Source organism: Ostrinia nubilalis, chromosome 20 (genome assembly GCF_963855985.1).
Source record: "Ostrinia nubilalis chromosome 20, ilOstNubi1.1, whole genome shotgun sequence".
In the NCBI taxonomy this organism is placed as follows: Eukaryota; Metazoa; Arthropoda; class Insecta; order Lepidoptera; family Crambidae; genus Ostrinia; species Ostrinia nubilalis.
The window spans coordinates 1805072-1829799 of NC_087107.1; the positions used below are offsets into that span (position 1 = coordinate 1805072).

General features: G+C 35.1%; 3 protein-coding genes and 1 long non-coding RNA gene across 4 annotated transcripts in view; 3 read left to right on the forward strand and 1 right to left on the reverse strand.

Annotated features, from left to right (window-relative positions):
* The window catches only part of LOC135081439 (aryl hydrocarbon receptor), a 173216-nt gene extending 171180 nt beyond the window's left edge, over positions 1–2036 (forward strand). Inside the window, exon 9 of the mRNA XM_063976123.1 lies at positions 48–2036. Coding sequence (XP_063832193.1) covers positions 48–828 — 781 coding nt within the window. The 3' untranslated portion in view covers positions 829–2036. The remainder of the gene's footprint in view (positions 1–47) is intronic.
* Positions 2037–6263: 4227 nt separating this feature from the next.
* LOC135081841 (uncharacterized) lies at positions 6264–20354 on the forward strand. The gene is made up of 2 exons (XM_063976621.1): positions 6264–6422; positions 18989–20354. The coding sequence occupies exons 1-2, from the start codon at positions 6264–6266 to the stop codon at positions 20114–20116; spliced, it is 1287 nt and encodes a 428-aa protein (XP_063832691.1). The 3' UTR covers positions 20117–20354.
* A 55-nt stretch (positions 20355–20409) lies between these two features.
* Positions 20410–23230, reverse strand: LOC135081448 (tol-Pal system protein TolA-like). The gene is made up of 3 exons (XM_063976139.1): positions 22818–23230; positions 22256–22459; positions 20410–20979 (listed from the first exon to the last, which is right to left on the reverse strand). The coding sequence occupies exons 1-3, from the start codon at positions 23070–23072 to the stop codon at positions 20680–20682; spliced, it is 759 nt and encodes a 252-aa protein (XP_063832209.1). The 5' UTR covers positions 23073–23230; the 3' UTR covers positions 20410–20679.
* Positions 23231–23480: 250 nt separating this feature from the next.
* On the forward strand, positions 23481–24434 carry LOC135081709 (uncharacterized). Its single transcript, XR_010259247.1, has 2 exons — positions 23481–23685; positions 24000–24434. It is a non-coding gene; the product is annotated as an uncharacterized LOC135081709 (long non-coding RNA).
* Positions 24435–24728: the final 294 nt, after the last annotated feature.

Here is a 24728-nt window from a genome sequence, read left to right on the forward strand (position 1 = left end):
TATTGGTATACCATGGAGCTAAAATTGAAACTTTTGTTTGTTTCCAGGGAGGAAGAAGGCAGAGATTTGCTTGGCAAAAGAACGATGGACTTCAAAGTCAGTTACCTAGATACGGGGCTCACCAGCCTATACTTCTCCGAGACTGAACAGCTCTCAGGCTGCGAGACCAGTGTGACCACGCCACCAAGAGCAGCCAGACGATACAAAACACAGCTGAGGGATTTCTTATCGACGTGTCGAAATAAAAGACGAGTTCCAACCACACCAGCGCCTCCTCCAGTAGACTACCTAGCGGCTGATGCAGTCGCAGCTGCTTATACGAACCTAAACGGGGCGTACACAGCGCCGTACGGGGAATACCCGCCAGCCCCAGCATTACACTACGCCCCGCCGCCCTTGGACGATCGGTTCCTAACAGCGGACAACCTCTTCCACCAATACAAGCCTCTGTCTTACCATTATACCCCGTACGCGCCTAATGGTTTCCTAGAGCCAGCGCCGCCGCCTGGATACGAAGTAGCACCGACGTATCACAGGCCGCCGTCAAGAGAGTATGCATACGTGGATAGTAGCGGGAGGTATATGAGTCCTGTGACGGGGCAGGAAAGGAGGTCACCCAGTGTGGTCCCAGGGCCCAGCCCTGGTGGGTCGAGCGGGTCTACAGAACAGGAGCGAATGCAGCAGCCCCAGGCCGAGATGCCCCGGCAGACGGTGCTCATGTGGGGCGCCGGCGGGGCCGCGCAAGAAGTCCCCGTGGAGTACTCCCCACCACAGGTTTGGCGCTACCACCCCCCCTCGCACTATCACACCGCTGAGGCAACCCAATGAAAGCTTTAGCTTTTTTCTTTCGTGCAATCGAGTATGCTAAGTTTCTGGTCCACGAGAGTCGAGACTCGTGATTTTAGCAGTGATTTTTAATTTTTATATTTTTTTATCTTTATACATATCGTTTATTTCTTTTATACTTGTTGAATCTAAGCATTCAAAAGTACTTGTTACCAGATTTATTTTCTAAAATCCTAATTGATACCTCGCTCAGTGGTTTGTAGTTAAGCTCAACGGACCTTCATAGGATATATTGGTCTTGTTAAAACAGGGTCTTTCCACTATCTCCATTGTAGATAATGTCGATTTGTAAATTATATTAATCGAAAAATTCTATCCAAATATATTAAATTGATAGTCGATTTGTAGTTAATCATGGTTAATTTTATCACGCGATGCAATGTTACACACAATAGTAATTTAGAATTTGTAAATAAATATTTATTATTTGATAGTTTTGAAGCTTTGGCTTGTGTTGAGGTTTAAGCTTAGTGAGTGTTCGCTTTTTTTAAACTTCATAGTAAAAAAATGAGGCAAAGCGACACATAGTTTGTATTGATATTGGAAAAAAGTATTACACTGCCAAAAGATTTCAAAAATAACTCAAGGAACAAAACATTAAATTGAAAACGGTTTCCTTCGCTTAGCTTCATTTTACCAAAACAAACAATAATTATCTAAATGGAACAAAACATATCGGAGTAAGCATGTCACATAGGTTAAAGATAATTTAGTAAAAATATACACAATATAGACGCTCCCATTTTATAATGCATTCACATATTTTTTCTTTTTTATTTCATGAAAGTCTCTAAGTATCAGTTTTCATTTTGTTTTCTATTTGATCAAATCAATATTGTTTAGTTTTTTTTGTTGAATACCCTGTCTTTTGTTTCTTTCAGTTCATTTTTTTTTCAGTTCTGACATCTTTACTCTTGTTTTTTGTTTGTTTTTTTTTTTATATTTTGCTTTTTCACTCTTTATTACTGCATTATTGGGATCGCCTTAAGAAGTCCTGCACAGCCAAGCCAACGTTTATCATGCAGCACCAATGTAAATACACTTTGCGTGCCTTCACTTCAACTTCTATCCTTCCATTATTGATTATACAGGGTGACCCGTCAGTGGTGGATGAAACTTTTGGAGATATTACTGACAATATAACTTAATGTTACCAAAATTTTACCTACTTAATTTTGAGATCATAATTTTCTGGGCTGCTTTCAATAAAACAAACAACTAAAGGGACAACATGAATGCCTTTAATTAATTAATACATCAACATGCAAGCAGTTATATTTCCTTAGGTACCATCTTTTAGCACCATAATCTAAATCAAAACTGATTAAAAGAGAAAAGAGTAAAGAAAGAGACTTTAATATTTTTGGATTAGTTTCAAGTAACATACAGCGAAGTTTATCTTACATTTATATAAGCGAAATTTAATTTATTCTGCTATAATCTCCTGAAGTTTCGATTCTGCACTGACGCACCACCCTGTATAGTAACGTTACGATTTCATTGCTGCAGTGACCGCCGTTGGCAAGGCGTGGGGGATGTTATGTATCTTCCGGCATCGATTAGATATAAGTTATAGTATATAATGTCGTTACGTTATTTATGACACCAGTGAATCATTAACAATTTACAAACTAAGAATTTAGTGGAAGCAGTGACACAGACACTGCAAAATTTTCAAGAAAAAACACCGAGAAAGAAGAATTAAACCGGTCAAACTGTCCAGCTATCACGGCTCATGAGATACAGCCTGGTGTGGTGATAGACAGACAGCGAAGTCTTAGTAAAAGGGTCCCGTGATCACCCTTTGGGTGCGGAATCCTAAAAATAAATAAAAACTATTTGTTTGAATTAACCGTAATACTAGTTGTTTATTATAAAAACTTTGATGTGCTCTATCTTTGGACTTTGCTAACATTTTAAAGAGAAATTTGTTATCCAAATACTATACATATTTTAATGCAATACCTACTTATTAAAATAATATTTTACAGACTGAAAAAATCTTTAATACGGAAGATTGAAAATATAATATTCGTGTTAAAAATAAAGAATAAATTGGTGTCATAAGTTAAGGTAACAAGAAATTAAATTTCCGTCTTCTTAATGAATATTCCTTATAAAAACTTTTGTCGATACGGGTCCCGCGACACTTAGGTTTTGTATTGTATCGAGTCATCAAACGAATTTTATCTTCCAATTTAGACATTTTCAAGTTTTAATGTAACTTGTGTGATTTATTCAAGTATCGTTTAAGGAGAGCATTCATTTTATCAATGCCGAATTATAGTTAACACATGTAAGTTTTTAAGTTTTCACGATAATCGAGTGACACAATTTTCATGTGAATATCTTAAAATTTCTATTGTCATATGCATCTATAAATATTAACATTGATCCTTGCAATTTTTATTTAATCTGGTCTTGTAAGACATAAAACAAATAAGTCACTTAACGTTATTTTTAACAGTAAATTATTCATTGGATTGTAAATAAATAAATAGGTTAGACGCTTTTATGTATTATTATTAATTACCCACTATTATTTAAATGAACATATAAATAAGAAGAAGATATCCGAACAATTTCTGTATTTATTTTAGCATAGCATAATAATGTAATTAAAAGAAAATCAAATAAATTTTTCATGCCACTGAATAAAGCATTTTGAATCAACACTATCCCTCTATTATTTAAGTCTAATAAATCAATACAGTAAATGAACAAAGCTCTACCATGTTGTCTTCCAAAATAAAATATTAACGAGAAATACTAAATGCTAAATAATGTGAGAAATTCAGCCATTTCCAGGCATTTAATTTCAAAGTTTCACAGTAAATAAAAATATTATTAGGATAGAATCTATTAAACGTAGTAGCACCATCTAGCGTAAGGTTATCGAGACATTTAACAGCTAGCATGGATCAAGCAGGTTGCATTGTTTTTGATCTAACATTGATAGTTCCACTCTTGTGAATAGATGGCGTTACTCTACCAATATCTAACCAAGCTTACGTTAAAACTTGATGCTACGATCTACATTTTAATAGTTGAGTAATTTTTCTTTTTTTCCTGTCGTTTGGTAAATTGTTTAAAATTTGACAGAAATAGAGACTGACTACAGCAACTCTACTTAAATTATTTTAATTTGGTTTGTGTTTACTTAATTTTCTATCAGACAGTATAAAAAATTAAATAGGTATTTGGCATCCTTAATAACTTCTATGCATTTTGTGCAAGCCAGAGATTGAACTCAACCTTTGATTCAAGTATATTTTTGTACACGACATTATTATTATATTTTTTAATCTATTAGTTGTCAAAAATCAACCTACCGAAATATGTAAATTTTCCCTAGTTCTATGTAATAAATTAAATAATTAATTAATAAGCCCGTTTCAAACTCTATTAATTAGTCAAATATTTTCTAAAAAATATTTAAAGCCATTTTCCAAATCAATTGAAACATTGAAGCAAAATTTTAAATTAACAATCTATTGTCTTAGTTGCACGATCCAAGTGAACGTAAATAACAAAGCCAATAAATAATTCATGTAAAATTTAATGAGCCAATAAAATGTTTCCTAATATCATAAAAAATGTTAGTTATTTAAAAAGTAGGTCAATCAATCGTAGGTGTCCATTGAGAAAAGTTACAATGCGATAGATTAGTGCAAAGCTATTGTTTATAGAAATAAATAAATAAACAAAGATGTGAGAGTGGCTGACGGCGCGCAGGCGGGGTAACAGAACGATATAGAGCTGTTAATACACCCAAATAAAATAGACAAAGAGCTGGTGAACGCCAGACCTATTTCATTTTATGATTATAAGTTGTTTCCTCATCAGCCAGACAGTTTCGACAGATCCAACTCCTTGCCAGACAATGTTTTGAAGGTTGCTGCCAAAGCCATGATTACCCAAGCTTCATGATGCACCAACATTTTAACCTATATTGGCAGCATTCGCTGAAAACTTTCAGCTTTTATAAAATGACATAGGTCTGGCGTTCACTAGCTATTACTCTAAAAGTATTATCTAAGTGGATACCATAAAATAAGTTCGGAGGAGTGAAATATTACGAACAAAAAATAAATTAATTAAAAACATTTCTCTTCACAAACTCATGCCACCTGTAATGAAATTAGGTGGGAAAACAGTTGAAGTTGTAGGTAAGCAGTTCATTAGTAAAACTCATATAATATAAGTTATGATTAAACTGGAAAAGATTTTACTAACATAAATAAACCATTAAGGACCTGTGTGTGATGTAGCAAAAAAAAATCCAGTTCAGTTAAAACTTTAAGAATGAGCAGAATGACTGTGATGTGTTACCAAGAATACCACAATAGGTATGTATAAAACTAGGTGGAGCAAGTCTGCGTTTTGAAAACGGTTAAGTAACGGTTTTTTCACCACAACGGAGAACCTCATGGCCTACAAGTGATGTTCAGACCGGAAGTGGAATTTGAAAAACTTAACTAGCCTAAAACTATCCCGAGAACTATTCAATCCTTACTGGTTGGGTTTCATTGAAGACACAACTGTAGGCCCTGGCTATAAAGGAGTTGACTTGCAATTGTGGAAAAGAGATGGGCTTATGCCTGTTTTCACAATAAATCCTTAATTTTTAAGTGACTCCTATGAAAACAAAATGCCGGTTATTTGTCACCATAGGGGTAACTTAAAAATTAGGGATTGATGGTGAAAGTGGGCATTAGTCTCGTTAAAACTGTTGTTATTTAGTAAAGTGGCTGATATAACCCGAAAGATTAGCAAGTTTATCACTTAAACTTGGGTACTAAGTGATGACCAATAGGGCAGCAAGTTTCTGGAATAGACCACGTATTGGAATTTCCAATTTGGAAACGCAGCATGGGACGTCCAGCCATAAGGTGGACAGATGACCTTATTGAAGTTGCAGAAACGCCAATCTGTAAATCATTGCATAGGGACAGGGAGGCCTATGTTCAGCAGTGGGCGTCCTGTGGCTGAAATGATGATGATTATGTAAGGTAAACCAACCGCGCTAGCAAGAACTAGGATGGGTCTCCTGGGGTCGGCTTGCACCAGAACATTACAGGTCCCTCTCACCGAAAAACTTGATCCACTTAATAGATAGGATTTTTGGGGATAGAGGGAATAAGGGTTAGGGGAAGCACAAAAGATCCCCAAGGGTCGACTAGTGCGCGGCCCCATAACAAGATAAGGTAAACCAAACAAAACTTAACCAAAAGTCCTTCTTACACCTAGACGATCCAGCGCTGCCCGCATCCAGGCTCTTCCCGCGACCTTTACCAGATCGTCGGTCGACCTAGTAGGAGCACCTAGTGGAAAACCTTTGAGGAGGCCTTTGTCCAGCAGTGGACGTCATTTGGCTAAAACGAACGAACGAACGAACACCTAGACGACCGACCAAAATGGGAGAAAGCAGTATTATCCGCTCTACACAGTTCTGTCACGGGCGCGAGCAGCCGGCATGCGCAGACGCATCGCACAGCCCGCCCGACCGCCGCGCGCGCCGCTCGCCTGACGTCACCATGCAGATCGGAGACTGCCTGTGTTATTTTTTGTTGATGGTAAGTTTTTGTTTTTATTTTATTATTTTTTCGAGTCATATTTTTACCACATTTTAAAAAGCGATATTTTTTCAGTTTTTTTTACCTTATTATATCAAAAATATTTTTTTCATTTTTATATTTTTGGGGAATTTGATTTGCTTAGGTTTTTTTACTAATAACGTACAATAATAATTCTAGAATAAAAAAGCCCATTACTTCAGGTTTTATTGAAATCCACAAAAAAGTAATAAAATTAACTTATCTAATACTAAATCGAAATATACTCAACATCAAATAAACCGCACCTTCCGCGACGCGAACTTTAAAGATTTTCTTCTCACACAATCATGGTACCCCAACAATATTGGTGTTATTTGAAAGCCCAATAAATATCCTTAAAGAAAAACACATTAAATTTCTTAATAAATGATTTACATATACCATAACTGTGACTTGAAAAAAGACCTCACTTTGGGCTCACCCCTGGGATCAATTAGACCAATTTTTATGGTTATGAAACCAAATAATGATCTCACGTGTCCTCTTTAACAGATTGATAGCGATTAATCCCAACTTAACAGTTTTATAGCCATAAAAGTTGGTTCAAGCGTAACTACCTATTTTTTGAAGAAGTGACTCTGGATCCTTCTAAAGACACATTTTTGGGGTAAAAACCTTTCCTTTAATGAAATGAAGCTTAGAACTAGGCTTTCAAATGGTGCCAATATTGGTGGGAAGTGGGGATGCATACCTTTGAAAGTGCTTGTTGCGGGAGGTGCGATTTATTTGATGTCGAGTGTATATCAAAAAATTAAAATTGCTATTGAATTAAAGTACCACAAACAAAAAACCTCAATTACCTACTCTACGAAAGCTCAAAGTACGCAGTGAAAGCTCCTTAATTCTATTTTCAAGCGATTACAATATCGTTAAGTTTTTTCCTAAGTCTATTTTATCTTATAAATTAACATAGTAATCAAAATAATCAAAATGTGAATCTCAAAGTGAAAATATTTTCATTAAAAAGCTTCATTCATTCATTCACCATACTAAACACAGCCCAAAAGATGCAAAAAAGTTAAAAATTCTGAGCTAAATTGTAGTCAACTGTTATCGCAAAGATAAAAATTCTTACTGTTGTTTTCCAAACATCCAAATAGTGTTGTTTACGCGAATAATTGACTTGTTTTGCATAATTAAGATGCGCCGGCGCAACGCACTGTGTGTGATTTTGAATCAAACGTAATGAAACCAAGTGTATGACAATTTACATCTTCAATAGATCTGCCAAGATCTGCTCAAATAACTTGATATTAAGTTTTTAAAACGTTTAAATTATGCATTTTTAATAACAATGCAACTACAGTTTTGCATCCTAACCATTCCACATAGCTTAAGCCCAGTGATAATAATATTTTGTTTTGTATTTACTTAAAACGTTTAATCACGTTTAAACTTTTAGCTTCTTGTACTTAGTTTTACAGAAACTCAAAATAAAAATAAAAAAACAAAATTGTGTAGGAACTTTGGGATTAATCAACAGAAAAAAATAGAGAAGAGAATTCTTGTCATAACTACAGGTAAAATCTTTTACTAAAATATACCTCACAAATCACTCTACCACGAATAAATCATCAATCGGGCATCATTGAATGGATTTACATAATATCATCAATCATTCTCGATTACACTGAATCGATAACTCGCCTTATTCGATGACTGTAAACCGTTTTACATCGGAGGACATTGTCTTAAGAGTTTCTTCGTCGCGTGCCAAGAATAAACAACTTACGATGTTTGAAAACACATTGCAAAGATCCATTGATGGAGATGAAAAAACAGCGTGCAGTTTTTGTTAATACATCCAGTTGCACCGTTTAGGAATGAATTAATCAATAATTATATCAGATCAGACAAAATGATTTTCTCTGTCCTAAGAACTCCAACGCCAACAGGGCAGATATGTACCTACCATCCTAGACTGCATCCCACTTAACATCAGGTGCGATTGTGGTGAAATACCTTCCTTGTTATGCATAAAAAAACTGTTTAAATTTTGAAGTACTTAGTCTTAAATTCCCCATCAATCTTGTCACAAATGTGAAAGAATTAATAATTCAAATCATATGAAAATTATTGGGGGAGGCCTATGTTCCGCAGTTAACGCGGCGCGTCCAATGGCTGAAATGACGATGAAAATAAGTTTTCTACTCTGAATTATATGTCAAGTCAATTAGAATCTAACCTTGTCTTTAGACAATGTAACTTACGGTATAAGAAGAACTCGATTTTATAACGTTTTATACATCTTCTGTTCTCTGTTGTATTTGGTCGTACATGTATTCTTCATCAATCACTACATAGTTTAAAACAAAGTCGCATTCCGCTGTCTATCCCTATGTATGCTTAGATCTCTAAAACTACGCAACGGATTTTGATGCGGCTTTAAATAGATAGTGTTTCAAGAGGAAGGTTTATTTGTCTACTTAGCATTCGTGCGAAGCCGGGGCGGATCGCTAGTCTATACTATACTAATATTATAAATGCGAAAGTAACTCTGTCCGTTTGTCTTGCTTTCACGCCTAAACCACTGAAAAGATTTTGATGAAATTTGGCATAGAGATAGTTTGAGTCCCGGGAAAGGACATAGGATAGTTTTTATCCCGGTTTTTGAAACATGGACGCGCGCGATAAATATTTTCTGTGACAGACAAAATTCCACGCGGGCGGAAAGCTAGTACCTAATAATTTAAACTGTTTACTTACCTAATGAAACTTAATTATTGAAATAAAAAGCGTGAACATGACATTGTTTGTGCAAACGTATTTATTTGTTTGATTATTGTTAAACAACAATGTAACGGAACATAATATTAATTAACATCCAATTAATTGTTTATTATTAAACTATAAATTAACTTTATTTATCACATATTTAGTATTTAGCTTGTTCGATTAAAGTTTATTTGATTACATTTGTATTTGTTATAATAATTAATTAAATTGCCTTACATTAGGTTAGGTTAGAATACCATAAAAGAATATTTAGACGATATAATTCATTAGCGATGTACCTAAACTATAATTTTCTATCTATGATAAAAAGAAGCCTCCTCTCTTATAAACTTTTAGTTTGCAGCGCCCAATAGGGTCCTTAATGATCTCCAAATATAACTATGTAACACCTAAATGTACTAATTAAGGAAACAATAAACGTATTGAATGGTATATTTTTAAGATATTTTTTGTACTTTGAAATAAAAAAGTTCCCTACGTTCATTTACACATAGTTAAGAATCTACTGATATAATTGATGTCACATAATTATACTAATCCCAATCTTATTATGCCATCTTCATCGTCAAGTTACATAACGGTTCTATTATTTATTGTAGAAAAGAAAAGATTTAACTCTCTCTTATGAATAACTAAACGAGATTATAAGGCTGAGTTGCACCACATGACTTTAACCGTAACTATAAAGATAACCGGTGCTTTTTTTTGGAGTCTGACAGACTTTTCACGTTTGTTATACTTAGTCAAGTAAGATGGTGGAACCCAGCCTAAACGTTTACGACGGCATAGGGTTGACCTAAGATATTCAAACTGTAATTACTGGTAGAGAATGCCACTCGGTATTAAGTCCACCACTGTACTTTACTTTTGTGCAAATGTAAAAAAAATAAATAATTTATTAATTTATTTTTAGTTAATAACATCAATCTGCTCAATAACTAAGTACACTGTTTTTCTTTAAGTAGGTATTTGATTGATTTTTTATTTTTTATAGTAAGTATAGATAAACCAATATTTATGTGCGTTGTCTGTAGTACAGATCTGTACCACTGTATAACATTTTATATTTTACATGACAGTAAAAACACATACTAAAACATGGTCACGCAAACAATATTTATGTTAGGCCTATAGTGAAAACTGTTAGGCTGCGTTGCACCATCTTACTTTAACTTTGACAAACGTCAAAAATCTGTCAAACTCCATACAAAAAGCACCGGTTATCGTTATAGTTACGGTCAAAGTTGGGTGGTGCAACTTAGCCTTAATCTACATATTTCGCATAAATATAGAGCACACGTAGTTAACAACCGGTTTAACTAGTAGCTGACTAGTCAGTTTGTATTCTCAAAATATGACACTAGGTTAGAGAACTCAGTTATTATAACCCACATGGTATTCGATGTATACTTGTTAGACTAAGGCTGAGTTACACCATCTTATTTTAACTTTGACAAACGTCAAAAATCTGTCAAACTCCATACACAAAGCACCGGTTTTTGTTATTTTTACGGTTAAAATAAGGTGGTGCAACTTAGTTTGCTAGCACTTTAACAGTAACTGAATAATTATTATTGACGGGATTGCTACCATGTACCATAATTTCGAGTCTCCGATATTTCGGCACCTGTGACATGATCACGGAGTAAGTGAGGAACTGGCGGGTGGGCTTAACCGTAACTATAACAATAACCCTTTTTGTATGGAGTGTGACAGATTTTGACGTTTATTAAAGTTAAAATATGACGGTGCAACCCAGCCTTAAACATAAAATTGAACGTTTAAATTCACTTCTCTAAATTAGAGACCACTATCAAACAGATTTTAAATATTTTTAATTTCAAAGAAAATAGAAATAATAAGTATAGTTGTGTTCCGATCACCAATTTGCACTTAAATTTTATTCTTGTTCTCGATAAATAACAAAAGCAATTAATACATCGACATGCGTGCAAAAAGCCAGTTCGTTTGAAGGAAAATTATTTACTTTAGTTTATTAACACCCAATCCAAATGCTTTAGAATGAGTCTTGTCTCTATTCCAATAATGATTTCGTTAATTTTACTTTAAATTGATTAACATTTGATTTAGCGTAACTGTTTGAAATTCGACTAATGGACTAAGAGCCAGTGAACGCCAGACCTACGTTATTTCATAAAAGCTGAGTTTGTGTCAGAGCATGCTCCCTACATACTATGTACATACTGTGTATGTCGTACATAGGTAAGAACATTGGTGCATCATGAAGCTTGGGTCATCGTGGCTTTAGCAGTTACCCTAAAATGTCTGGCAAAGGGTTGGAACGACCAAAATTATCTGGCTGATACTTGAAGGGCTAAGCACACTAAATATCCGGAGTTTGATCCCATATTTTGTCATCGTGATCATTAATAACCGTATTATTTGGTCGATGTATCTGATGATGAGATGATGTCGATGTAACTAACTTGAGCAGTTGTAGCAGGTTCGAAGCCCTCTAGGGACAAGTTTTACAGTAAAAAGTACGCGCATCTCACCGAAAGTTGCATGTAGTTATACGTATTAGTAATATTCATTCATAGCCTTATTCTTAAATGTGAATTTAAATATACCAAAGCCAATTAAGTTTCACTACCTAACCGTAACTAAATAACATCCAATACCTAACTTTCCTCATTAAAAACCCTGTAATTTTTTTAACAGCATTCTTAAGCAAATCACGTCACAGCTAACCACACACAGCTTATAAACCAGACCCTCTACGTCTGTTATTAACCTAGCCCACAGCTTCTAGACTTCCTCACTTCCTACATGATTAATTCAATAAATGAAAAGAAAAGTCCAAGCCGGTTTAGGTGCCACCCAGTGAAACTTGCTCGGAACCAGTGATCACAGATAGGTACCACGACTGTAAATACCTAAATTGGTAAGCAATGAAGTATCTAATGACTCGTTTCGCCTATCATTAGAATTGAGTATAAAATGAGGATATTAAAATTTTAACGCTGCCGTTTTTGTTGGGGTTTTCTCTGTATTAAAATTAAAATATGTGAAAGTAATTGCTCCTACGTCTATTTGTTTGTGTGGTCCAAAATGTTTAAACCAATTTTATTTTATGTATACTTACCGTTGCCAGACAATTAATAATAATTTATGCATACTATTTGACATAATCTAGTTTGCAAAAACATTTGGCAATATTTTACCATCTAACCAAGAATAAAGTTTTTATAAGAATAATAAAGAAAATAATTTACTTAACATAAAGCAGGGGTCCCCAAACTTTAAGCAATCGCGAATTCGCGACGTACATTCTCATTATCATTAGTGCCCATTCAAAAAGTATAATAAATGTATTAACTTTTTATTTTAAATTTTATATGTATAGCTATAACCTATAACTGGTGTTTTATTAAGATATACGTCCCAAAAAAATTACAAAGTTCCAAGAGCATCGCAGTAAAAAACAGTTTAGGAAACTGACCTATAGACTAAGCCCAAAAAACAATACAAAAAGTATCGTATCAAGTTACTGACTTGACAACAGTGTTGATATGCTCAATAACTTTAAAAAAAAATAAAACCGACTTCAAATGCGTGAACACAAAAAAAAAAAAATTAAAAATATTGCGTATAAAAAAGTTCATCCCCAATTTTCCACCCTTGGGGGTGAAATATTTTCTTCAAATTCGCATGAAACCACCCTTTTGATAATACCTATTCAACAAAAAAATAATCGTTCAAATTGATTTTAATCGGCGGAGATATTGCGTATAAAAAAGTTCATCCCCAATTTTCCACCCTTGGGGGTTGTTTTTTTTATTATTAAATGGGAATAATAATAATATATAATTTAAATGGGACCACCCTTGAGGTATTACCTATACGCCGAAAAAAGATTTGTTCAAATCGGTTCATAATTGGCGGAGTTATCGCGTAACAAACATAGAAAAAAAAAAACATACGGGTCGAATTGAGAACCTCCTCCTTTTTTTGAAGTCGGTTGAAAAATTATATCCATTATATTCTTAGAATGATGCCTTCAAGAGACCTTTATTTGCTTTCACACATCAAAAACTTGACAGTGACACGACGGCATACTTCCCCACGTTATAGTACCAAATACCATTGGAAAAACCCTAGTCATGGTGACAGCCACATACTTCTTTAAAAACAGTTATCACGTGTAACGGCGTTAGACGGTTTTACGTCGAGGCCTCGTTGCGAATCATGCGCATGTTATGACGCTAATTTTCTGCGCCAAGCACTTACGCACTTTACGCAGTTCACTGTCACTTAATTGCTTTTGAAAATGGCAAGTGAACTGGCACTTGGTTCGCGTAAAAGTTACAAAAAAAGCAATAAAAATGGTGTTTTATTTGTTGGCTTTTTTAACATACCTAGTGGAAAGATAATTTAAGAATACAAACATAATTCAAGATGTGATTTTTATTGAAACTAAAAAGAAATCGTGTAAATGCTTAGAAATTGTTAGAAATTTAATTGTTTATTATATTGAAAATTAATTAATTAAAGAATGTTTTTTTTTAGAATTTAGCCTACAGGAGAAAAGTTAATATGAGTAAGTGCTTAATGACAAATGTAAAAGAATATTGCAATAAGTAGATAGTACTAATTAAACGTGACCTACCTACTAAGTTATATTATGGTTAGAAGAAAGTCGATATCATAGAGGAACCAGACGTACCTACCTACACCTACCGAGGGATAATTTCTTCCACAGTGTCATGTAGCATCACATTACATTGAGAAATGATACGACGCATATTCCGTTCTGACACCTATGACCTACATGATCAACCGCATATGTAAACAATAACCTTGATAGAGAAAATAAGCTTCAGTACTTATTATTAACTAAGCTAATAAACACAATCAAGTACTTATAGATACACTCATGCTCACGCTAACGCGCACCAAACAAAAATTAAATCTATGTGATGACACATACGACTAAAAAATTGAGCTATTGAGTTAAAATTGTAAGTACATAAATCAACAACAAAAGTATTTGTTTGATCATTCTGATCATACAAAGAAAATAATTATGTTTAACTACGATTTGAACGGTAACTGCTTACTTCTGCAACGTAAAATACAAAAAGTACTTACGAGACTCGCCACCGCTACTCTTCAATATCTCTCACATTTATCACTGGCACCAATAAACTAACAACAAACACAATGCACTTCACTGAAATTCCACAAAAAGTTAATCAATATTATAGTTCCATAGTTTTTAAATCCTAATGTACGTACACCCATAATAATCTAAACCTACCTACCCAAAGAAAAAACCATTATGGATTCCGTTTGATTTATTTTCTATCACACCACTTTAAAATGTCATGCAAACTCAACGTAGACCAACGCACTGAAATTCGAGTGCATTCTTTTTTTATAATTTGAATTTGGAACGTCAAATTAATCGTGACCAAACATCGCCGCACGCGCCGTTTTTTTTAAAAGCAAAGGAATAATGAAACATACAGCCAGGTCTCCGGCGACCATAAATTGTATGTCCAATTTGAATTTAGAACGTAGCTTTTTTTTAATTGAAGACCCAGAAATAAGAAATGACTGGCCATCGCAAGCAAATCGTAAAATGAAACAGAAGCTATGCTCTCGTAATATTAAAGTTTAAAAGATGTAGTTCTTTTTTACTTGCGAATGCAAGCAGTTTGTAATGTTTTTCGTAAACCTACTTCCGTTTGACGGGTTAGATAATGTAAAAAGAAGAGGCGCTCAATCAAATTCAAAGTCAATTAATAAAAACAAAGAGATTTTTCATAGTTGAAAGTTATTTTAGCCATTTTTAGGTCATGTAATCATTTCAAAGGCTTATAATTGCGAAACCTTACTCAAATAACGAAAGTGATTTAACAATTACGCCAAACTTCTCACTTTCCAATGAAAATTGATACGTACCGCCGTCAGGCTAACCCGTTGTTAACTTACGGTTAATTAGTCATTGATTAACACTAATCACCGTTTAACTGTGGGGGACGATTTGATTTGACATTTGGGTGGTAACAGTATTTTAGGAAGTACCTAACATTACAACGCGGAATTTTATAATTTCTTTGATTAAATTGATTGCACATTCCTTACAATAAAAAAATAATTAACTGCCCTTAAGAAGAATAGTTGATTGATTTTACAAATACATAGGTATGTAAAATTAATTAACAACAGAACTTCTTTAACATATTCTATGATAGTTTTAGCAGTTTTAGGGTTATAGAAACAGCTGTGCAATAGATCAGTACGGGCAGTCAATTTCGTTAATTAATTAACAGTACTTATGATTTGATTTGATTAATCTCAATTGCAAAGTAATATTCCAGCATTAATATGAAATTTTCACTTCTAAATATGGTCTAAAATCTATTTCATTTGACTAAATGAAATCACTTTAAGTAGCAGAGAAAGTGTAAAACCGGCAAATGATATAAGTACTAGTGTATGAACGCAAGCGCATATTACGTCTGCATGTGCGATCAACACCATAATGTTCGGTATGAAGTATGTTTTCCTTCAAAGCAAATCAAATCAAATCAACTATTTTATTTGCTCAAAACGGTAATACATATTTAGATATTTTATAATGTGGTGTGCTCATGTTTTGTTTCATACTTCATAGACGATATGTCAATATTAAAATTACAATATCAGTCTGGAACCTAGACCTTCGACTAGAGACTTTAGAAAAATGTAAATAAAACTAAATGAATTTATTGTTTCCTTTAAAGACGAACTAATAACGCTCTTTTATAAATCTGTGGCCGATGGGCCGGGCCGCTCAGTGCCGTCAACATTCAAATTAAGTATGACAGATGTCAATCCGGGATGGGTGGATCGGGAAAATAAATTGCGCGGGCGCCGACCAAAGATCGTTTTTGAAATGTTGTAGTTTGAATAAAATTGTGGAAATTAAACTTTGTAGGCCATTGTTAGAGTAGGTCGAACGAACGAACGAAACTTCGAATTTAAGTTATCATGGTTTCAACATGTAACATAACGGTAATCATTAAAAATGAAACTGTATGTGTACTGCACACAATAAATCCTTTTTTTCTGTCCATAATGCAGTTCCTAACTGCACTTTATGCAATAACTATGGGAACCTTTATCTATTGAACTGCATTGTTTCTCATGTTATAATGTCTTGTTACTGTAGGGACAGTAAACCAAATGATGTTTATGGCTTGGTTGCTTTGATTTAAAAATGTATATAATTGATCAATAATAACAAGATTTCAGACAACGGCTTTTTGAAAATCTATGGGACATTGACACGAGTCAAATTCGAAATAAATGAGTATGAATGACGCCTAGGTTACAATTTAGATCAATATAATAATAATTATTATGATAAGTCTAAGGCTGAGTTGCACCACCTAACTTTAACCGTGACTTTAACAATAACTGGTGTATTTTGTATGGAGTTTGACAGATTTTTGACGTTTGTTAAAGTCAAAGTAAGGTGGTGCAACTCAGCCTAAGAAGCAACAAATAGCCGTACGGTGAAGGTGTCGGACTGGCTGACATGTGATCATCTCTCTTTCTCTCTCTCACATAAGCAAAAGGATAGAGAATTTAGAGATCTAGGTATCATATGAGCTGAAGTAACACATGCCTACATTAAATAAAATTTTGTTGATGCATAATATGTGCAGGTACAGTCGGAAGAGTGTGGGATCTAAGCACTAAAGGTTACTGTTTACCGACAAACGGTAAGCGACTGCGGTTACGTAGAGTCGTTGAACTTCCACCGTGAGATTTCCTTCCTTCCGCTTCGTGGTCATTAGTCTAGACTAGAGACACGGTGATAAATCGATGAAATTTTATTTACCCACGATTCAAACGAAATCTGATTGATGTATGTATTTGGTGTCTCTCAGTGACATCATGGTTCCAAATAGATAGGTAACCCAATTTCGATAGATTTTTACAAAATTTTCGTTAAAATATTCGCCTATGCGCAGACAACAGGCACAACTATCGATGGTCTGCACCTAGTCTTATTGTTTTTAGTAAGAGCACATACAATAAATAAGTTTTGTTTTCCCGGAAATGAGTCTCAGATATTCCGGTTTTTATTTTTGGCAGCAATAAACGAATTAATAATACCTACTACATCTACTGCAGTAGTTCATGTTTTATACTTTATTTATATTCCCAAGCTCACTTCTTGAGACTTTAAATTAGTAGCATACATTATTTTTAACTTATTTTGTGTAATGAAACAATTTAAAAATATGAATACGACATCATTAAGTTCATTAAATTCAATAGAGCCATAGAGAAAACTAACCGTTGACATAAGGCGTTTCACAACCTGGCTGTTTGTATTCGAACCGGCGATGACCCCTGGGGACACCGATTAGCATAATAGGGAAAGTATGGTCCAATGAATGAGGAGGATGGTCAGCAAAAACGCCACAACGAAATAAATCACATAAATATTGGGAATAATCGGATTTTTAGTAAGACACTTGCAATGATTTGCGAACGCTCCTTTACGAGACACAATTTTTAACTTTTGAAGCCAAAAAGTTAAACAAAAAGCGAAGAGATAAAAATCAACTTACCTATTAAAAAATGTGGAATACTTTTTCTTTGAAGAAATAAAACCAGCCCATTCTGACAAAAATAAAAAATAACAACGAAAAAAGGTTTTGCTGAATATATTTTAGAGAAATGAAGGTAAAAAATGGTAAAAAATATAAATGATAGCTACGAAATATGAATATCGAAGTACTTTCATACATCTTATTAACATAGTTACCTACAATTCATTCAAGTACCTAACAAATCATTGTAATGCTTTGTAATGATGAGTAACTAGTCAGTTATAATGAGATATTTGATGCCTATTTTGTGTAATCATCATTACGTAGTGGTGATTGTTTCCGTTGATACACTTTTACCTATGATTGTAATAAGATGAGTATGCTTACCAATTGTTAAGAGGAAATATGAATAAAAACAAGGAAAAACTAAAACAACAACTACAACTGATATAACACACCAACAGTTACAGGTTAGCTGTGCTAAGTAACTGATAGTTATTTCAATTCGACAGAGATACAAACCAACAATGATTTCAATGAAAATACTGTCATTCACACCGGATTTTAAATCTCCAGAGTTGTGTTAGTTGTTCATGATAACGATGGAAATCATAACATTGCCGTATTCTTTGACAAAGACGCGTAAATGGGTAGTTTTCACAGCAAATACCAAACCAAACCATGTCCCAGACAAATATCTGATCCGAAGAAATCTCAAGCCAAGCCAAGCCATCCATCTCGGCTGAAGCGCACACTACTTTCATCTGCAATTAACTGCGCACGCACACTCAACTTGTAACGCGGTTTATTAATAAAACTCTAGAAGATAAACACAAAATAAGTGAAATGACAAATTGTAAACCAAAATGTTATAAATTGTAGCAGAGACGAACGTCTAATTGGCGTCGCACTTTTTATTTTTAATGTTTGTGAATTCTTTGTAAATGTTAATCAAAAAAACTTTCTAGCCAATTCTTCAATATCATTAAATAAATAAATGTATGTATTTGAATTCTAGATTACAAGATTAAATTCTTAATAATAACATTTGTAGAGCCACATAATCACCAATTAAGGTTACTGAAGCATTCAACAAAAAAACATGATGCATTTTTTCCCAAAACAAACCTATGTAATTATAATTACAGTTTTCAAATAGATAGCTAACTGAATAATAAATTCCACTAACCACATTTTTTTCTTTCTTTCCAGATAACAGTCACGGCAACATGCGCAAAAGCAGAGGACGACAGACAAAAAAGAGAGCTTTCAATAGGCAAATCAAAGAGACTCCTCAAAAGAGACGCAGCGATACTCATTGACAATTTCCCAGTAGAACCAGTGTACACCCACAAACCAAAAGTGATCTACCGAAGAGTGTCCCGACAAAGGTACGGCCCACCGAAACCCAAACCAAAGTATGGACCTCCCAGACCTAAATATGGACCCCCGCCAAAGTTACGGAAACCTGCGAAGAAGTACAGAAAGCAAATCAGTACCAAATACGGACCACCGAGTCACAAAAAGAGGACTTCAAAGCCTAGATATGGCCCACCAAAGCGTCCAACTAACAAACCAATCTATGGTCCACCCAAGAAGGTTCCATCACATTACTATACGCCTGAACCAGCAGGTTTCGCAGAACCGCCAGCGGATTATGAACCTCATCCACAGCCTCATCAAAATTATGCCGAGCCACCTGTCGACTCCTATGGAGCTCCCTTGAAAACCACGGTGAGCGACGTCTACCCCACCGCACAAGCTTACGAAAACCCCAATCATTTCGAAAATCAAGACTTTGGTCAAGAATATCAATCCTGGCAGAACTATGGCCGTGAACCAAACCAAGACAACTCTTACGCCTACTCGAAGAAACGACCACTGTTTGTCAAACCTGACGAAATGTTCGACAGCCCACAAAATCAAGAGGAAGATTTTAACTTGAATTCATATTCAGACGCGTTTACTTATAGCCAGAACTTCAAAGAGCCCCAGTACTTGCACAACAAGAGAAAGAAGCCCCAATATTTCACAGATACAAACAAACAAGTAAATAAGCATTGGAAAGCGCCTAGGCTTAGACAAGAGAATAAGCCAGAGCCTGACGATGAGATACTAGTTGGAGGGCAGTACGCAGAGCCCCCGCCTAGATACGTGCCAAAATTTCAGCCTAGTGCCCCTATGTTCAATGGGGAAGATGATTTTGCCCCGCCACAAAGTTTTCTGGACTCTGAAGTAGCTGCATCAGCCACCATCTCACCATACGTTAATTATAAGCACAGTAACATGGCCTTCAGCCCACAGAACCTTAACGACGCGTTTAGTATAGTAGATAAATAGTAAATTATTTTAGAAAGCAGACTTGTTGATCTGCGTCTAATAAAATTGTTGTTTAAACTTGTAATTTTTCCGAATTTACACTTTCAATACGTACAAAGCAGCCGACCAGTTCATACAACTTTCTCTATCGATTATCAATTATTCTAGGTATGAAATTGTGCAATATTGTTGAAATTTGTAAATGACGATTGACTGAATGTTTATTTAAGTTAATTTAATAAATTGTGTAAGAAATATAGTGCATACTATTTCATTTGGTTTTAAGCGGATGTAAACAAATAAAACATTCGTCATACATGATTCAAACTATATTATCAGAAGCTTATCAAAGTTCTATCAAAAAGCTTAAATGACACATCTTAACACATGTAATTACAAAACTAAGTAAATCAAGTTAATCTAAAATTCCTGACGTCCTATCCACTCATTCTGTTACACGTGACATCTAAATCGTCCTGGGATATGGGTTTGTTGGTTGTACATAAAATAAATCGCAAATCTTACCAGAGAACTTGACACAGAAACGTAGTTGTGATCTCAATCACTTATGTTAGTCTAGATCATCATCGTCCATTCTTAGATTCTTTGGGAGCGAGTTCTTTTTGGTCAGAGATGTGTTTCTTTCGCCGGGCATTACCGCAGGCTGCCCTGGCGGCTTCGCAGGCACAATGCGCAGCTTGCTTCGTGGCAGAACATTCGGCGCAGGCGCATTGTAGCTTGTGCTGTAGATGCGCCAGCCGAGCTCTAGCCTCCGATAAGTTGTGACACTTCTCCTGCAGACCAAACTTCGTCTTCTCCAGAACGCAATGTGCAGATTTCTCCAACTGTGCCGCCAGCTGGGTCGCTTGCATCATCAGTTTATGCTGGAATAACAATATCAATCACATCGTTACTTATTGCAAGTATGTGTACACCTAAGTATCTTACTTTTGGAAGCAAAAATAAACATCAAAAGTGGCAATTAATTAATGACTTTATTAAATCACAACATTTTTGACGTTACACTGTATTTATCCACCATTCAAAAAAATAAATTAACACTATTTATTTTCTTTTGCCAGAACAGAAACATGATAATTTTCCTGATATTGCCTTCATACAAACTGGAGCACAGGACAGCAGTCCTGCGGCTAGTATGAACGTGTATAGTGTCATGCAAATCATTCTCCCTTTTTTCTTAGATTGCTTCAATCATCAATTCTTGTGGATCGAAGTCCTTGAAACAAAGAAAAAACAAAGCTTTACGAAGTGTTCCCGATGGAAGAAGAGGCTCTTCAACAATTACTACCATTGACAACAATTTTGACAAGTGCATCTAATCAAAACAACTTGTGGTAGTAACCGCATCGATATGGCCATTGCAAAACTTCGTAAAACTTTGATTTCTTGTTTCTGTGCAGCCCGGTAGAAATTGTTGAAGATTAATTACTTGAAGACAAACACGATGAATGGAATCCATTTGAATTATATTAATGTAGTCTTTTATAATCAAAAGGACGTAGGTGTTAAGCCCGCTTTCAGTTAGGTCACAATAGACAGATTAAAACTGTAATATAAAAATTGCTGCGTACTTAATTTCCTGACAGAGTGCATTCATCATGTTTTGTTATCGTACTTAATAATGTTAGTTTGAACAATACAGTCTAAGTCTTTATATGAATTATCTTCGTAACCACATTATAACAAGATATTCGTATCAAGACAATTATTATTATGACAATACGTAAGAACTAAAGAGAATGAAACGATAATAAAATATCTTATTGCTTCGAGCTGGATTCGACCAAACAAGAGTAAATATTAATCTCAAAATAAATCGTCAGTTTTGACATATTTCCCATACTGGAACTGTCAATGTGCCAGATAAACCAGGAGTTATTTTCGGATAAAAGTTTGGTCGAATCGGGCCTTAGGACGGTTAGCATGAATAAAAGAATACACGTTCTTTAAGTTTGAAACTACTACAGCGTAAACTAAAGTTAGATAGTTTCTGAAGCGTATTTTTATAAGACTACAATTAAATCAAGGTTCACAAAGTGACAGAGCATTGAATTTATTAAGCTCAAAATGAGAAAACTGAATACTAAAGTCTCAAGAATGAAAATCTACTATGATTACAATAATAACTTTTATTTTTACCTGTGCTGTGGCTTGCTGTGCAGCTGCTACAGCCGCATTGACAGTGCTTTGTTGTTGATGCACTGCCGCTGTATTCTCAGCGACCACAGCTTCAGCCTCCTTCACTTCTTGCTGAAGTTGTTCTACCACGGCTTGTTTTCCAGCAAGTGCTGCTTCAGCTGCTTTTGCTGCTTGAAGCGCTTTCTCGGCTAGTTGAGTTTTTACCTGTTGAATTTAAATAACTTTAACTTAACTGTCAATGAAATAGTAAATTGTGATTTTATATTTTAGTAGGAGCACGATTACAGCAAGAACGAATTAAGGACCCATCACAAATCATAACTTCCACATCTCTTTTGAGTTTATAAAACAAGCCTTCATGCTATCAGTACAAGGAAGCCTTTTACACTATACATAACGCATAGTATTTATGATTTTGATGAACTTATTTCATCCTCTTTTCTTTGTTGATAAAAGTATAAAAATCTCTTGTACCTATTATTCAACACTGACAGAAGTAAATAGTAAAATACTGTGCTGAATTTTGCCGTTCAAGACAAGACATAAACAATAGCTTGCTAACCATATGCGCTGCCTGGGCACCAGCAGCGTTCTGAGCAGCCTGAGCTGCCTTAGCTTCTGCAGCAGCTTTCTGCGCTATACTCGTTGCACACTTCCCTTTGCAGTCTCGCGGCGTCTCCCGCACTTTATTCTCCTTCTTCTCCAACTGTAACTGCTGCAATTGAGGCAGCTGTAACTTCTCCGCCGCCCTCCTCTCCGGAAAACCCCAAACTGTCACCCCCCAAAACGTCAGCAACACCAAAACCAAAAGTCTCATTTATACGCACTTTATACTACCTAAAATACAACTGCAACTAACACGGCAATGCGAAATTGCCCACTAAAAACTAAAAGACTACATAGATTTTCACTTTTAAAGAATGGTGGATAAAAAATTTTGCTCAGGATCGACACAAACAAATCACGATCAGATGGTTTGTCAGATTGACAGGGATCATCGTTGATAGTTCTAAATTAGAAAAACTCTCGTGTCAGGTTGTGATCATAGAAGAATGTTATCAAATATTTTTTTATTGATTAATTAATCTAATATTATAATTTGAACTGTAAAACGATAAGCATAAATTGACACCATATAAATATTTCCTTTCTAGAAAATTGTGAGCTTGACTTGATGCTGGCCGAGATTTTTTTCAGATTTCAAAAAGAATAATTCATTCAAATAATGACAGTGTCATTTGTAAAATCTTGCCAAGTTGTGTGTTTTATGCAAAAAAACATGAGTTTAGGAAACTGAGGACAAATTACCGAAATTATGCATGCCTTTATACTCCCTGTGTAACTTTCTTTCTTGGTGAGGTATCGGGGCACGCCTCGTAAGGAAAGCACATAGGATTGGTGGCTGTCATTGTACAGAGTCTGTAACACAGGTCAGTATTCCAGTCTGGTTTGGATTATTAAAGCTTAGTAATTATTTACTTATAAAATCATACTTCCTAGTACTAATTCCAGTGTCTCAGACTACATAACTCTCCCCAGTGTAAAATAGGTTAGAATCATGATATTAATTTTTAGCGCTAAACTTCAAGTATAATTTAAACTCCTTTCAGCGCAGAGCAGTAGCTCACCGTTTAGTTTACCTTATTAGTGCATCTTCTAAATCTTTTTTGGACATAGAAAATAGGTTGACTTTCGACAAGTTCATCGGTCACCTCAGGTCTAAGCGTCTACTTGTTGTTTCCAGATACACCCAGAGGCAGCTCTGCTGCTGTCATTACCAGTCAAGACACGATATCAAGGTGGCTCACCGCCCTCGAACTTTGTAAAAGATGATTTGCCTCTCACTGTACGCCCTGATCGCCTCAGCTACGATCTTGGCGTGCGTGCCCGTCTGCTACAGGCAATTTGAAATGCACAAATTCGTCAAGTGCCTCAAGAAGTAACCCAGCTATGATAATCTGCATGACATGCATGACGGCCCTCATAGCAGCAGGATGTGTTTCCTGTGCCCCCATACTCCTAGACACGTACTGGCCTTTCAAAAAGTGCTGCGATACGAGCAAGCCAGAAAACACCTTATCAACCTGCAAGAGTCCATGCTGTCCGAAAAAATCAACTGAATAAATTGTTGTCGTCGTGTATGTCTAAGAGGTTTTAATAAATGTTTTATTTCTCAGTTCTTGGTTCTTTCACTTTGATAAGAACAATGTCCCATCTAGGTAGATCTATTTGAAGATGAGTAAGGAACTAATTTAGTAATAATCAAAATAAATTAAGACACTTCTAAGAATTTCTTTCTGTACTTTTTGCCACTAATTAAGGATCTGTTGGTACCTTCTTGCCACTTTCAGTTATTGTCTACTTTAGTGTGAGGCCTACCTATACTGTTTGTACTTAGCCCCTTACTTTTAATATTCGTAGGCTCAACCTTCTAAGAATTAAAGTATAGTGTAAAACACATCTTGAAAATTAA

Excerpts from the sequence above, each read along its gene's own strand:
- LOC135081841 (XM_063976621.1), top strand. The coding sequence starts at position 6,264 with ATGGGAGAAAGCAGTATTATCCGCTCTACACAGTTCTGTCACGGGCGC. Across the intron at positions 6,423-18,988 it reads TGTGTTATTTTTTGTTGATG|ATAACAGTCACGGCAACATG; the intron begins GTAAGTTTTTGT and ends CTTTCTTTCCAG.
- LOC135081448 (XM_063976139.1), bottom strand. The coding sequence starts at position 23,072 with ATGAGACTTTTGGTTTTGGTGTTGCTGACGTTTTGGGGGGTGACAGTT. Across the intron at positions 22,460-22,817 it reads GTGCCCAGGCAGCGCATATG|GTAAAAACTCAACTAGCCGA; the intron begins GTTAGCAAGCTA and ends TAAATTCAACAG. Across the intron at positions 20,980-22,255 it reads CACAGCAAGCCACAGCACAG|CATAAACTGATGATGCAAGC; the intron begins GTAAAAATAAAA and ends TTGTTATTCCAG.